The 15,998-nt window shown below is 46.0% G+C and overlaps 1 protein-coding gene across 15 annotated transcripts in view; it reads left to right on the top strand.

The window, feature by feature from the left end:
• Window positions 1-15,998, top strand: part of LOC139534958 (neurexin-2-like) — a 1,135,712-nt gene that overhangs the window by 220,915 nt on the left and 898,799 nt on the right. For 8 of the 15 annotated variants that reach the window (XM_071334526.1, XM_071334524.1, XM_071334520.1 and 5 more), the window contains exon 3: window positions 4,487-4,507. In XM_071334526.1, coding sequence (XP_071190627.1) covers window positions 4,487-4,507 — 21 coding nt within the window. The remainder of the gene's footprint in view (window positions 1-4,486; window positions 4,508-15,998) is intronic. The other 7 variants (XM_071334534.1, XM_071334530.1, XM_071334533.1 and 4 more) reach the window with 1 other exon arrangement.

The raw sequence follows: 15,998 nt of genomic DNA, 5'->3' as shown, positions 1-15,998 counted from the left end.
CCCCAGAGAGACACAGTCATCCTGTGTCTATAAAACAGACCCTAATCACAGCATTTTAGATGAATAATGATCTTAATCGTTTACTGGAAGGATCCCCTCTCGAGGCAGCATGCTATTGGCTCTCTGGGGAGAGGGAAAGTCTAGCTCCGGTGAAGTGGGAACAGCATCACAAAAACACATCATCTCACAGTATCTAACCTGAAAATTGTCATGTAATGTTTGTATACAAACCCAGTGGAGTGTCCGATCCCTAAAGGGCACAGACTTGCTCACAATGCATTTGTATTAGGTGCAGAAATGTTAGGAATGATGTTCTGCTTGGCTTTTTTATGTATCTCTCACAATTCTCAATGGGGGAACCCAATAAGAGCTTACGCTTGGCTATCTTTTATCGTCAGATCCTTCACTTTCATTCCGTGTCATATTCCCAGTAATTCCCTAAGCAATGTTAACTCTACTGTTTGAAAAATAAAGTCTACTGAGGTTTGCTGCTCCATCCACTTTTGGACAACGGGATACAATCCACATTAACCGTCTCCGAGGAACATTTTTACACAGGCCCCATAATTACTTGAGCGATGAATCGTGAGTTTGGAGAAAAAGGGAGCCATCCCTTTCATGCTCTGCCTGCTTTGAACAGAGACTCAGAGGCTCTCGCCGAGTGTGTCTCTAAAAGATAGGGTAGTCAAGGCTGAGAACCATCCAAATCAGAGGGGGGGGGGGGGCAGAACCATGGCCAGAGATCATAACAATCATTACATTTGACAACCAAGCTCTGGCTTAATCTCTGGTGTGGAATCATGCATCTCTCTCCATTGGCTAGCCACGTCTGGGGTTTGTCGGCAGGTAGCCTAGTGGTTAAGAGCATTGGGCCAGTAACTGAGCAGGTGCCGGTTCAAATCCCAGAGCTGACTAGGGGAGAAAGTGCTGATGTGCCCTTGAGCAAGGCACGTAACCCTAAATTGCTCTGGTTAAGAGTGTCTGCTAAATGACTAAAATGTTTGCTCTCTTGACCTCCTGCCATACAGCAGCTGCGCGGCATTGTGGGTGCTCTAATCTGAGAATCAATGGGGAGCGGCGGAGGAGTTCTAAGGGATTCTCTGGTGTCAGCGGGGCCCAGGCACAGGCATCGATTGCCTTTTTACGCCAACCCACCCAGGCTCTTTGTAGTCTTTCTCTCTGTATAATGACAACATTGAAATAGTAATCTATGAGAAGACCTTGTAGATATTTCTCTGGGGAAATGAAGCAAGTCATTGAATGACACAACAAAGGATGCATTTGAGAGAAGCAGCTCTGTACAGATGAAAACGGATAAACACTGCATACGTACATTATTATGTTCGTAGGAACCGATCAAGCCAGTGCCGTACAGCTAGCGTCTAGTGAAGATGGATAAGTGGACATTGATTCGGATCTGTTCACGATTAGTAGACTGGACGAATGCAGTCTGTGAATGAAGTTTTTTGAGGAACGTGCACTTTGTAGATGTGTAGTGGTTGACCTCGTTTTGCACCGGACGCTCTCTGTGCAACCGCGCTGGGGCCTCAATGGCACGTTGCAGGTTCCCAAATGGCCGCCGTGCCATGAAATCATGAAACCCTAAAAGTGACGGTAAACAGCACTTCCTGGTCGTCTCGCCATACACAGGCTTTCACTATACATACAAAATACATTAAATTATACTAAAATAAAGGCACAAACACGCAATGTACCAGCAAAAGCTACATCGATTATGATACATCAAACTATCGCTAAGGCCCGGGCCAAGTAAAATATCAAAATGTTCAACTCTCCATAGGGTCTGATACAGTAGGAGGCTGGAGGCTTTTTCCATGAATGTGTAGTGGATCTGTGATTATGTGATGATGATCCTAGAGAAGCATCTTTCTTACAACTGGCTTCCTTTGAATCTCTCTCTCTCTCTCTAGATGACGGAGTTGGAGAGATGTCATTAGGGAGGTTGCTCTAACTCGATTCAGGACTTTCGTAATAGAGTGGTTAAGATGTTGAGTGGTTAAGATGTTGAGTGGTTGAGATGTTGAGTGGTTAAGATGTTGAGTGGTTAAGATGTTGAGTGGTTAAGATGTTGAGTGGTTAAGATGTTGAGTGGTTGAGATGTTGAGTGGTTGAGATGTTGAGTGGTTAAGATGTTGAGTGGTTAAGATGTTGAGTGGTTAAGATGTTGAGTGGTTAAGATGTTGAGTGGTTGAGATGTTGAGTGGTTAAGATGTTGAGTGGTTAAGATGTTGAGTGGTTAAGATGTTGAGTGGTTAAGATGTTGAGTGGTTGAGATGTTGAGTGTTTAAGATGGCTGAGGGGTTAAGATGTTGAGTGGTTAAGATGTTGAGTGGTTAAGATGTTGAGTGGTTAAGATGTTGAGTGGTTGAGTGGTTAAGATGTTGAGTGGTTAAGATGTTGAGTGGTTAAGATGTTGAGTGGTTAAGATGGCTGAGTGGTTAAGATGTTGAGTGGTTAAGATGTTGAGTGGTTAAGATGTTGAGTGGTTAAGATGTTGAGTGGTTAAGATGTTGAGTGGTTGAGATGTTGAGTGTTTAAGATGGCTGAGGAGGTTAAGATGTTGAGTGGTTAAGATGTTGAGTGGTTAAGATGTTGAGTGGTTAAGATGTTGAGTGATTAAGATGTTAAATGATTAAGATAGCTAAGTGATTAAGATGGCTAAATGATTAAGATGTTGAATGATTAAGATATTAATGATTAGATGTTAAATGATTAGATATGAATGATTAAGATGTTGAATGATTAAGATGTTGAATGATTAAGATATTAAATGATTAAGATGTTAAATGATTAAGATGTTGAATGATTAAGATGTTGAATGATTGAGATGTTGAATGATTAGATGATTAATGATTAGATGTGAATAATTAAGATGTTGAATGATTAAGATGTTAAATGATTAAATGTTAATGATTAGATGCTAATGATTAAGATGTTAAATGATTAAGATATTGAATGATTAAGATATTGAATGATTAAGATGACTAAGTGATTAAGATAGCTAAGTGATTAAGATATTAAATGATTAAGATATTGAATGATTAAGATATTAAATGATTACAGATATTGAGTGATTGAGATGTTGAGTGATTAAGATGGCTGAGGGATTAAGATGTTGAGTGGTTAAGATGTTAAGTGATTAAGATGATTGAGATGGTTAAGATGATTAAATGATTAAGATGTTGAATGATATAAGATGTTGAGTGGTTAAGATGTTAAGTGATTAAGATGTTGAGTGGTTAAGATGGCTGAGTGGTTAAGATGTTGAGTGGTTAAGATGTTGAGTGGTTGAGATGTTGAGTGGTTGAGATGTTGAGTGGTTAAGATGTTGAGTGGTTAAGATGTTGAGTGGTTAAGATGTTGAGTGGTTGAGATGTTGAGTGGTTAAGATGTTGAGTGGTTAAGATGTTGAGTGGTTGAGATGTTGAGTGGTTAAGATGTTGAGTGGTTAAGATGTTGAGTGGTTAAGATGTTGAGTGGTTAAGATGTTGAGTGGTTAAGATGTTGAGTGGTTGAGATGTTGAGTGGTTAAGATGTTGAGTGGTTAAGATGTTGAGTGGTTGAGATGTTGAGATGTTGAGTGGTTAAGATGTTGAGTGGTTAAGATGTTGAGTGGTTAAGATGTTGAGTGGTTAAGATGTTGAGTGGTTAAGATGTTGAGTGGTTAAGATGTTGAGTTTTTAAGATGTTGAGTGGTTAAGATGTTGAGTGGTTAAGATGTTGAGTGGTTAAGATGTTGAGTGGTTGAGATGTTGAGTGGTTAAGATGTTGAGTGGTTAAGATGTTGAGTGGTTAAGATGTTGAGTGGTTGAGATGTTGAGTGGTTGAGATGATTAGTGGTTGAGATGTTGAGTGGTTAAGATAGCTGAGTGGTTTTGATGGTTAAGACGGATAAGTGGTTTTAAGACGGATAAGTGTTAAGATAGATAAGTGGATGTAATGTTCAGTCGCTGGACCCAGGCCTACTCTTATATTTGATGTACATTTTTCCCCAGTTCCTTCCATTTGCAGTTGATTTTCTTAGAATTGATGGAAGCCCCCGGCTGGAAGAGGCCCTCACATTTCGCAGTCTCACATTTCGGTTGTTTTTCCAAGCGTTGTAAATCAAGCCATGGGAAAAATATGATTTAATTTTGCCTGGATAGATCTTATGAATCAAATTGTGCTTTTTTCTTCTTGTAAATGACCTCTTCTCTGATAACATGTGATTTGCTTAACAAATTGGAACTACGACAGGATATGTAATTAATTGGATATCTACTACATTGGAATTATGTCTGGATATGGTAATTGTTCCAAATGCTGTTTGTCTAATCTGTTCTCTCTCTCTCTCTCTCTCTCTCTCTCTCTCTCTCTCTCTCTCTCTCTCTCTCTCTCTCTCTCTCTCTCTCTCTCTCTCTCTCTCTCTCTCTCTCTCTCTCTCTCTCTCTCTCTCTCCTTCCTGTCCTCGTTGGCCCTTCGGAAGCAGAAGAGTATGCTGTTGAAGGTAAGGCTACTATTTAGCTCCTACAGACCTAAGATGGATTCTTCTATGACGTTGGCATCCATATTGGATCCTGGTTGCTGTACATTCTGTTGTGCCCTCCCTCTTGGGAGGGGCGTTGTCAGTGTGATTGGACAGCGATGATGGTGACTCCCGGGGGCATAAATGATGCTGTTTTAAAAATGGAACCTCAGCTTTTGTTTCTCTAAATAACATTTCCTACTCTTCTCAAAGTTACGTTCTTTTCTTCCTTGGTTTGATTATTTTATTTGAACTATTTATGCATATGGTTTCTCAGTTGGGACTTTATACTCCTACATGTGACAGGGTTGGCACTTGCGAAAGTGATTAATGATTTAACCTAGGAGTAAAATATGTGACTTATCAAATGCTAATAAGTCGTTGAGATGGAAGTATTTCTAGTAGGACAGATGAACCGTGTGATACTGTTTCTAGTTCCCCTCCGGCACCCTCTACTCCCACCTCCAGCGTGGGAGAGCGAGTAAGAGCCAGGGCTGCCAGTCAGGGCCCTTGGGACCACATCAGTCCCTGAGGCTTGTCGCTAGGCTAGCTCGCAGCTCAGCCTAACATATGGGAAGATTAGCATTAGATCCCTGTCTGTCTGGGCCCGCCTGTCATTTCCTCAGCAGTACCAGGGGGGAAATGAAGGAACATCAACCGGATCAGTCAGACAGAGGTGGTGCAGCAAGCAGTTTACCGATAACTCCCCAGACACGCCGTTCCAGACACGTTTGACTCTGTAATTGATAGGCAGGCTGATCCGACCCGTGCTGCGCTGTATGCGGCGAGGGCGAGGTTTGGTGGACGGGGAGGGGGGCCTCCATGTTTCCCCCTATCAGGAATGCTGGGTGATGGATTACCCCTCTCCCAGGCTGCAGCAAGCTCGCAGGGGAAATTGCTATGGAAAGACACTCAAAGTTTTTCCCCAAAACATGAATCAGAGTTTCTGCAGTTGTTGTGCTACCCACCCCTGTGTCTCGGCTCGAGTTTGTTTCATCATATTGGAATCAGAGAGGAGGAGTAGTTTGATTCATCATATTGGAATCAGAGAGGAGGAGTAGTTTGTTTCATCATATTGGAATCAGAGAGGAGGAGTAGTTTGTTTCATCATATTGGAATCAGAGAGGAGGAGTAGTTTGTTTCATCATATTGGAATCAGAGAGGAGGAGTAGTTTGTTTCATCATATTGGAATCAGAGAGGAGGAGTAGTTTGTTTCATCATATTGGAATCAGAGAGGAGGAGTAGTTTGTTTCATCATATTGGAATCAGAGAGAAGGAGTAGTTTGTTTCATCATATTGGAATCAGAGAGGAGGAGTAGTTTGTTTCATCATATTGGAATCAGAGAGGAGGAGTAGTTTGTTTCATCATATTGGAATCAGAGAGGAGGAGTAGTTTGTTTCATCATATTGGAATCAGAGAGGAGGAGTAGTTTGTTTCATCATATTGGAATCAGAGAGGAGGAGTAGTTTGTTTCATCATATTGGAATCAGAGAGAAGGAGTAGTTTGTTTCATCATATTGGAATCAGAGAGAAGTGCATATTCCAGATTGTCTTTACCTCGTGAACCCAATTTGAATTGTGACCTGGGTTTGATATGCAGAGAGCAGGGCTGTATAACAGAAACGGTTTGAAGCTGACATTCTCCCGCTGCGTTTGAATCTGAAGATCAGAGACCTGTCCTGCTATCTCCTCCCTCAGCGTGTGTGTGTGCGCTCACGCGCTTGGCAAGTCACGACTGCCCGTGCCGCCGGGGTCACATGTCGGAAGCGCTGAAGCCGTTGATGGGAAAATGTCAGGGTGGTGGTGGGGGCGGACAGCGAAGGGACAGAGGTCATTCGTTTCCACGTTCCCGACTGATGTGCCCTGACGGCTCCTCACTCCGTAGCGCGGCCCCTCCATGCCTGTGTGAGGAGTTAGACGGGGGCAGCCAGCTACCTCGCTTTGTGTGTGTGTGTGTCTGTGATCTTGACTCGGAGGAGCAGAGCGAGGACCCATGCTGCAATGATGTGTGGCGATCTGTTTCATGCCCCAGCCCCAGAGGGACTACCACAGCCGAGGGCCCACGGGAGTGGACGGCAGACCTCTACCCGCCACGACTGCCTCCCAGAATGGGAACAAGAGAGCAGCGGCCCAGCCGACCAACAAGAGAGCCATGGGGGTCCTGGGTGACCATTAACATTCATTAGACTGCATAGCCAAGTCCAACTGGGACACACGTCAGTGACACAGCCAACAGGGGGTCCAGCTGAGAGACTAGCCAGGAATGGAAGGACGTAGGGATTTAAATCGCGTCTGGCTTGTTATTTCATTTGCTCCTTATATTTTAAACAGATTTTGGACCGTGCAGACACTTTGCATTGGTCCAAGGGTAGCTGTTGAAGTTGGGTTAACTTTTTATTCTGGATGCTTTTGGGCAGTTTAAATGTGACAATTGCCCTTGTCTGGTGTTCCAGGTGTGTCCCAGTTGCAAAGCTATTGGCTAAAAGAAAGATGATTCTAATATGCAGGCTTGTGGCTGTGGTACCCCTGGGTTTACAAAGCATTTGCACAAGCAGCAGGGCTTTTAATTCCCCCCCCAAAAATGCTCCAGGGTTGGCTATTTGCTCAGAGCTACCAATGTTTTCTTTGACAAATGGCAGTAATAAGGTACACACTAAAAAACAAAGTCTGAACTTTCACCCCAAGTAATGGGCATTTGTGTTCTCCCAAGTCATGATGTTTTAATTAAGAAGTGAATAAGTACTCCCAGAGATGTGTGTTGTGTATTAGTAGGACACATATACTTTAGGTAGTTATCTAATGGTTCATCGTCTCATTCGTCATCTTTGAGAATGCCTGGAAGCCAGAAGCCACCTTGCTCCATGGATTTTGTCCTATTTTTAGGGCCTTGATCCGTCACCATCTTTGGTCTAATTAGTGATAGTGACCGTGCGTGTAAAGGTTGCTGGAGATTGATGAAACGGGGAGCCCTTGAAAGCCCGGGGGACAGAGGTGCCCCTGGAACACAGTTGGTTGACTGCGCTGGCAGACAGTGGAGGCAACGCTTGATGACCTGCGGTTTCACTGACCCGTTTTCACTGCTAAGGCCACCCCCACAGTTCTAGCTGCATCAGAGATGGCCAACCAAGCCCTTTTCCTGGGTTTGGCATAGGAAATACACCTCTTGCTGTAATAGAAACCATACTGTAATGCAGATGTACTCAAACAGGCACTGGATTCCCATTACAAAGACCACTGACAGATAATATAGCAGATTTATATTTCGAACGATAAAGAAACTGTATCAGTTTACATTTTTGATTCGTATTTCTGTTGTTTTGTTCTGAGCATCATACTGAATGCATGGTCACATAGAGCCAAATCGACAGTGACAGAGAGACAGTCCGAGTCATGAAGAATCACAGTAAATCCACAGTTACGACACGGTCTGTACGAGTTCCCCAGTGATCTGTTTGGGCTGAGGGACGCACCAAGCGAATCCCACTGCTCTAGCTGATGCTATTTTATTTTCTGGGACATCCAGGCCAGGAGTTAATCTATAAGCTTCGGGAGTTTGATGTTGAGTGGAGATATGGGATTGCAGGTTGAGTGATGACTGTACTGTAGTTATGGGCGATTAGTCTGGATCATCCAAACCAGATTATGGATTTTGTTCTTATTGCAGAGAAAATAGAGAGACAAAATCTTTCCTAGATATGTCTGCAGTACAGTGGAGTAAACAAGGAAGCAATAGGACGTTAAGGTAATGATGTCAGAAGGGTATTAACCTACTTTTGGATATTATTGTTAGAATTATTTGAGAGTCTTGTCTAAGTTTATATATTTATATGCATTTGTATTCAAAGCTACTTCTGAGCTTTGTCTATTCAGTAACGTATTTGTTATGTAAAGCTAAAGATGAATGGATATCTCAGAATTGACTAGGAGTACAGAGAACGAGACATGTCTTTACGACACGGTATTGTACGACACGGTGTTGAACAACACGCTATTGACTGCATTGTACGTCTCAAAACAGTGAAAAAACTACATGCCAATGAACACAACTTTCCAGTATGATTACCACCACCATTCTTCTACTCTGTCTAATCTACAGCTACCAAGACACTAACTTCCTTTTCATCTTGTCACGTTCCCCAGCAATAAATGTTGTCGCTCAAACGGAAGAGGGAACTATATAAGAGTCACTGACAACAACCAAAACAAAACAGGTGTGGTTTTAGGAGGGGTTCTGAAAGACCCTGTTGACTAACAACAACTGTAACCCTAAAGACACCCTTCGAGACCAAGACACTCCCTATTCATCTCCTGTTTGGCACGTTCCCTTTGTTCCCCACAATGCTATTGGTTTTCTCATATTGTCATATCACCGATATGATGAAACAAAACAAACACATTAACAAACAGTATCCCTCCCTCCATATTGCCTCCCTCTTATAACCTCCCTCTTATAACTTTGGAAGAGTTATAAGAGCTGAATGACGTACTGTACTGCTGCAGAGGTGTTTGGAGGGAGGCATTGATCTGCTTCTCCTCTCCCCCCACGTTCTCCCCCAGACCTGGACACTTGAGATAAACAGTGCCGAGGTCCTGGAGGATCACGCTCAACCCATGTTCATTCTCACAGGCAGCAAATTCCCCTTCTCACACACAGTCACACACACGCACTCTATATCTCTGCTTTTGTGATAGCACAGTCAAAAGGCTGAGCAGTGGGCGCTCCAATTGGGAACAGCAATTCCAAATGAAGCACGTGTGTGTGGCCTTGAACGCTACCCTATAGTGATGGAGCTACACTGCTTTAGGCTTCCGACAACACTGCCAATGCCATGTTTGTAACGTCCATAAACTGTACATGGTCCCACTTCATGTTGATTAGGATGACTTCTGCTGCCTCTTAGTCCACTAGCCTTGAGCTTGCCATTCAGACAGATGCCCACCCTGTGCTAAGATGGCCGCCCGTCGAGTGTGTTGCTGCCTGTTGGGTCAGGGCCCACAGTGGGAAGAGAGGCCATGGTTAGATCCCTGCATAAAATATCATTGGGGTGCAATATAGGCTACATCTATCTATCTCAGGGACTCACACATTGTTATAATGGAAGCTAGTGACACATTTCACGTCATCAACAAAGTGATTAACACCCTGGAAATGTATTTCAAGAGTAGTGTTTGTCAATGTCCAGTATAACACCTTAATTAAGTCTTTATCCAATTTGTCATGATTTCCTGAATGCGTTATGTGATTCTACGTATCCTCAAATGGTATTTGTGCTATTCCCTGAATGTATATGCTTCTAGCTATTTGAGACAGTGGACATGCTCTGCTTGAAATGGCTCTGATTTTGGAGGGATTTTGTTCCAATCCCCAAGTCTCCCCTCCCCTGAGTGTATTCAAATGAAAATGTGTCTTGCTTCATTTGCCGTGCCTAGGTGGATTTGAAGTGAATTAACAAAATGAACATAGTCTTTTAAGTGTTTCCCTGAGGAACAAAGGTTATGGGGCATTTGGAGTTGATACTGTATTGTCTTTAGTTTTGTCATCTTCCACTGCTTAATTTATGCCCCGTCAGGAATGCAATCCCTGTAATCCTCTCTCTCTCTCTTTCTCTATTCATCTCCCTCTGGCTCTTCCACTCTGTCCTATGCTCATGTACTGTATCTTCCAGGATATATATCGATCTATCTCTATTCCTAGACTTTCTTCACCTTTTCAATCTTCCAATTCATTACATTTACCTTTACCTCCCTCTCTACGTCGTTCCCTCTCTACCTCCCTCTCTACGTCGTTCCCTCTCTACCTCCCTCTCTACGTCGTTCCATCTCTACCTCCCTCTACGTCGTTCCCTCTCTACCTCCCTCTCTACGTTGTTCCCTCTCTACCTCCCTCTCTACATCGTTCCCTCTTTACCTCCCTCTCTACGTCGTTCCCTCTCTACCTCCCTCTCTACGTCGTTCCCTCTTTACCTCCCTCTCTACGTCGTTCCCTCTCTACCTCCCTCTCTACGTCGTTCCCTCTTTACCTCCCTCTCTACGTCGTTCCCTCTCTACCTCCCTCGCTACGTTGTTCCCTCTCTACCTCCCTCTCTACGTCGTTCCCTCTTTACCTCCCTCTCTACGCCGTTCCCCCTTTACCTACCTCTCTACGTCGTTCCCTCTTTACCTCCCTCTACTTCGTTCACTCTCTACCTCCCTCTCTATTGTTCCCTCTCTACCTCCCTCTCTATGTCGTTCCCTCTCTACCTCCCTCTCTACGTCATTCCCTCTCTACCTCCCTCTCTACGTCATTCCCTCTCTACCTCCCTCTCTACGTCGTTCCCTCTTTACCTCCCTCTACTTCGTTCACTCTCTACCTCCCTCTCTATTGTTCCCTCTCTACCTCCCTCTCTATTTTGTTCCCTCTCTACCTCCCTCTCTACGTCGTTCCCTCTCTACCTCCCTCTCTACGTCATTCCCTCTCTACCTCCCTCTCTACGTCATTCCCTCTCTACCTCCCTCTCTACGTCGTTCCCTCTTTACCTCCCTCTACTTCGTTCACTCTCTACCTCCCTCTCTATTGTTCCCTCTCTACCTCCCTCTCTATTTTGTTCCCTCTCTACCTCCCTCTCTACGTCGTTCCCTCTTTACCTCCCTCTACGTCGTTCCCTCTCTACCTCCCTCTCTACTTCGTTCACTCTCTACCTCCCTCTCTACGTCATTCCCTCTCTACCTCCCTCTCTACGCTGTTCCCTCTCTACCTCCCTCTACTTCGTTCCCTCTCTACCTCCCTCTCTATGTCGTTCCCTCTCTACCTCCCTCTCTACGTCATTCCCTCTCTTCCTCCCTCTCTACGTCGTTCCCTCTTTACCTCCCTCTACTTCGTTCACTCTCTACCTCCCTCTCTATTGTTCCGTCCCTACCTCCCTTTCTATGTCACTCCCTCTCTACCTCCCTCTCTACATCGTTCCCTCTCTACTTCGTTCCCTCCCTACCTCCCTTTCTATGTCGTTCTCCCTCTACCTCCCTCTCTATTTTGTTTCCCCTCTACCTCCCTTTCTATGTCATTCCCTCTCTACCTCCCACTCTACTTCGTTCCCTCCCTCCCTCCCTCTCCACGTCGTTCCCTCCCTACCTCCCTCTCTACGTCGTTCCCTCCCTACCTCCCTCTCTACGTCGTTCCCTCTCTACCTCCCTCTCTACTTCGTTCCCTCCCTACCTCCCTCTCTACGTCGTTCCCTCCCTACCTCCCTCTCTACGTCGTTCCCTCCCTACCTCCCTCTCTATGTCGTTCCCTCTTTACCTCCCTCTCTACTTCGTTCCCTCCCTACCTCCCTCTCTACGTCGTTCCCTCCCTACCTCCCTCTCTACGTCGTTCCCTCCCTACCTCCCTCTCTATTTCGTTCCCTCTTTACCTCCCTCTCTATGTCATTCCCTCCATACCTCCCTCTCTATGTCGTTCCCTCCATACCTCCCTCTATACGTTGTTCCCTCCATACCTCCCTCTCTACCTCCCTCTCTACGTCGTTCCCACCATACATCCCTCTCTACCTCCCTCTTTACGTCGTTCCCTCTTTACCTCCCTCTCTACATCGTTCCCTCCATACCTCCATCTCTATGTCGTTCCCTCTTTACCTCCATCTCTATGTCGTTCCCTCCATACCTCCCTCTCTATGTCGTTCCCTCTTTACCTCCCTCTACGCCGTTCCCTCCCTACCTCCCTCTCTACGTCGTTCCCTCCATACCTCCCTCTCTATGTCGTTCCCTCCATACCTCCCTCTCTATGTCGTTCCCTCTCTACCGCCCTCTCCACGTCGTTCACTCTCTGCTTCCCTCTCTATGTCGTTCCCTCTCTACCTCCCTCTCTACGTCGTTCCCTCCCTACCTCCCTCTCTACTTATTTCCCTCCCTACCTCCCTCTTTACGTCATTCCCTCCCTACCTCCCTCTCTACTTCATTCAGTCCCTACCTCCCTCTTTATGTTGTTCCCTCTCTACCTCCCTCTCTACGTCGTTCCCTCCCTACCTCCCTCTCTACTTCATTCAGTCCCTACCTCCCTCTTTATGTCGTTCCCTCTCTACCTCCCTCTCTACGTCGTTCCCTCTCTACCTCACTCTCTACCTCCCTCTCTACGTCGTTCCCTCTCTGCCTCGCTCTCTACGCTGTTCCCTCTCTACCTCCCTCTCTACGTCGTTCCCTCTCTGCCTCCCTCTCTACGCTGTTCCCTCTCTACCTCCCTCTTTACGTCGTTCCCTCTCTGCCTCCCTCTCTACGCTGTTCCCACTCAGGTCCAGCAGATAACATCTTAGGTTGTTGCTAAGAGGCTTATGGGGGATGCCTCAATAGAGGGAAGTGGATTGCTCCTCTGTTGAGTTGAAGGAGGCAATCTGGACAGGGCACACAATGCTAGGAGGTAGGAGAGGAGGTGGTGCTAAGGAGGTAGGAGAGGAGGGTATTCTCCACCAGGGTCTTCCTAATGGAGCACAGCTTAATTAACATGTGCTGTACATATTACCTAAAGTCCCAGTGCAGTCAAAACCATCATATTCCGCCCTTTATCATAGTGTAATGGTAGTTTTCGGAATACAACTCCACAATCCTTTAGTCCAGATATGGCACAGGAGGTTGGTAGCACCTTAATTGGGGAGGATGGGCTTGTGGTAATGACTGAAGCGGAATGAGTGAAATGGTATCTAATACATGGTTTCCATGTGTTTAATGCCATTCTATTTGCTCCGTTCCGGCCATTATTATGAGCCATCCTCCCCTTAGCAGCCCCCTGTGAGATACGGCTTTATTTAGCTACGGTGCACAGTGTTCCAAATAATACCCACATAACATCCATGACACACTTATTCAAGTATGCCAGAGTTCAATACGTTTACACAATAAGGACTTTTGCTTAACTCTGCCCTCGTCGAACAAAATTCACACACAAATGACGTTACTCTATCAAAATGATCTGTGCATTATCCAAAGCCCACTCTAATATCCTCCCATTTAACCTTGATACAGTAGTACATGTTCTCTATAATGGGGGTAAAATCGAGCGTGCAATTTCATTATGCACTTTTACGGTCTGAATGATTGAAAATATCATCAAAGAAGCAATCAGTGTAGCTGTTCAGTAGTACATAAAGCAACGGAGGCCTCTACTACTATGCATTTATGTTATTGCGCAACTCCATTGAAATACAGTCATGAAAAGTGGGCCTGTGCTCTTAAGAGGTTAAGGCAGCCTTCACAACAGGACAGGTCTAAATTGGCCGTCTTTTGTCTGGCGCGGCGCGAGGCGCATCCTTAAAACACATATTGACTGGCTTGGTGTGTCTGTTATGGCAGGCGCTTTGAGGGGCGCTGACGCTTTCCTATTTTCTGCCTGACACTCCTCGTCACTTCCATAACCAGATTTGTCCACCCATGGCTCAAGAAGACGGAAGACAGACCGAATTTCTTCTTTCTCCCCTTCTATTTCTAGTCTTTCCAAAGTGGGAGAGGACAGCACTGTGCGTGTGCCCTACAGTACCTGCATCCATTTTGGAATTTAGTTATGATGCGAAATGCCACTGACAGGTATCCTAGAAGTCTTTGCCTGGCTGTGTGACACATGGAGAGATTAAACGTGGGCTCGACCAGAGTGGGAGAAAGCTCATCTCCTACACACTGAAGGGTAGAGTAAAGAAAATAAAAAAGACCCCTCTCTACTGGGCTACTAATCAACTATGTTGAGATAGGGCCACTGAGAGAGAGAGAGAAGGAAAGAGGGAGGGAGAGGGAGAGGGAGAGAGGGAGGGAGGGAGGGAGGGAGGGAGGGAGAGAGGGAGGGAGAGGGAGAGAGGGAGGGAGGGAGAGAGGGAGGGAGAGGGAGAGAGATTCCTCTACTGTGAAGGTTATGTTCAACCGAGTTCTTCTCAGAATTCCACATTGGTTCTGCACAATGTCCCTACAGCAATACACAGGAAGTGGGGAAATATTCAATTTAAGGAAATGCAATGGCATTGATTGCGCTTTTCCTTGGATGGAAGGCTAGATCTGGGCACTCCAACCTTTTTCCTGGAGAGCTACAGTCCTGTAGGTTTGAACTGGTTGATAAGGTGAATCAGGTCAGTTACATTTGGGGTTGGAGCAGAAATCTACAGGAGGGTCGCTCTCCAGGAACAGGGTTGGAGTTAAAACCTACAGGAGGGTCGCTCTCCAGGAACAGGGTTGGAGTTAAAACCTACAGGAGGGTCGCTCTCCAGGAACAGGGTTGGAGTTAAAACCTACAGGAGGGTCGCTCTCCAGGAACAGGGTTGGAGTTAAAACCTACAGGAGGGTTTCTCTCCAGGAACAGGGTTGGAGTTAAAACCTACAGGAGGGTCGCTCTCCAGGAACAGGGTTGGAGTTAAAACCTACAGGAGGGTTGCTCTCCAGGAACAGGGTTGGAGTTAAAACCTACAGGAGGGTCGCTCTCCAGGAACAGGGTTGGAGTTAAAACCTACAGGAGGGTCGCTCTCCAGGAACAGGGTTGGAGTTAAAACCTACAGGAGGGTCGCTCTCCAGGAACAGGGTTGGAGTTAAAACCTACAGGAGGGTCGCTCTCCAGGAGCAGGGTTGGAGTTAAAACCTACAGGAGGGTCGCTCTCCAGGAACAGGGTTGGAGTTAAAACCTACAGGAGGGTCGCTCTCCAGGAACAGGGTTGGAGTTAAAATCTACAGGAGGGTCGCTCTCCAGGAACAGGGTTGGAGTTAAAACCTACTGGAGGGTCGCTCTCCAGGAACAGGGTTGGAGTTAAAACCTACTGGAGGGTCGCTCTCCAGGAACAGGGTTGGAGTTAAAACCTACTGGAGGGTCGCTCTCCAGGAACAGGGTTGGAGTTAAAACCTACAGGAGGCTTTCTCTCCAGGAACAGGGTTGGAGTTAAAACCTACAGGAGGGTCTCTCTCCAGGAACAGGGTTGGGGTTAAAACCTACAGGAGGGTCGCTCTCCAGGAACAGGGTTGGAGTTAAAACCTACAGGAGGGTCGCTCTCCAGGAACAGGGTTGGAGTTAAAACCTACAGGAGGGCTGCTCTCCAGGAACAGGGTTGGAGTTAAAACCTACAGGAGGGTCGCTCTCCAGGAACAGGGTTGGAGTTAAAACCTACAGGAGGGTCGCTCTCCAGGAACAGGGTTGGGGTTAAAACCTACAGGAGGGTCGCTCTCCAGGAACAGGGTTGGAGTTAAAACCTACAGGAGGGTCGCTCTCCAGGAACAGGGTTGGAGTTAAAACCTACAGGAGGGTCGCTCTCCAGGAACAGGGTTGGAGTTAAAACCTACAGGAGGGTCGCTCTCCAGGAACAGGGTTGGAGTTAAAACCTACAGGAGGGTCGCTCTCCAGGAACAGGGTTGCAGAGCCCTGGGCTAGATGCTGGACTGGAGTTCGTAGTTGCATGCCCTCACAGAACGATATTCTCGTAGCTAGTGGCACAATTGTGTATGGGCAACTGCAGTGAAACACAGGTGGCGACGTTCAGAGA

Source organism: Salvelinus alpinus, chromosome 11, assembly GCF_045679555.1.
Source record: "Salvelinus alpinus chromosome 11, SLU_Salpinus.1, whole genome shotgun sequence".
NCBI lineage: Eukaryota > Metazoa > Chordata > Actinopteri > Salmoniformes > Salmonidae > Salvelinus > Salvelinus alpinus.
The sequence above is the reverse complement of the archived record's forward strand: the minus strand, read 5'-3'. Positions and strand labels throughout refer to the sequence as shown.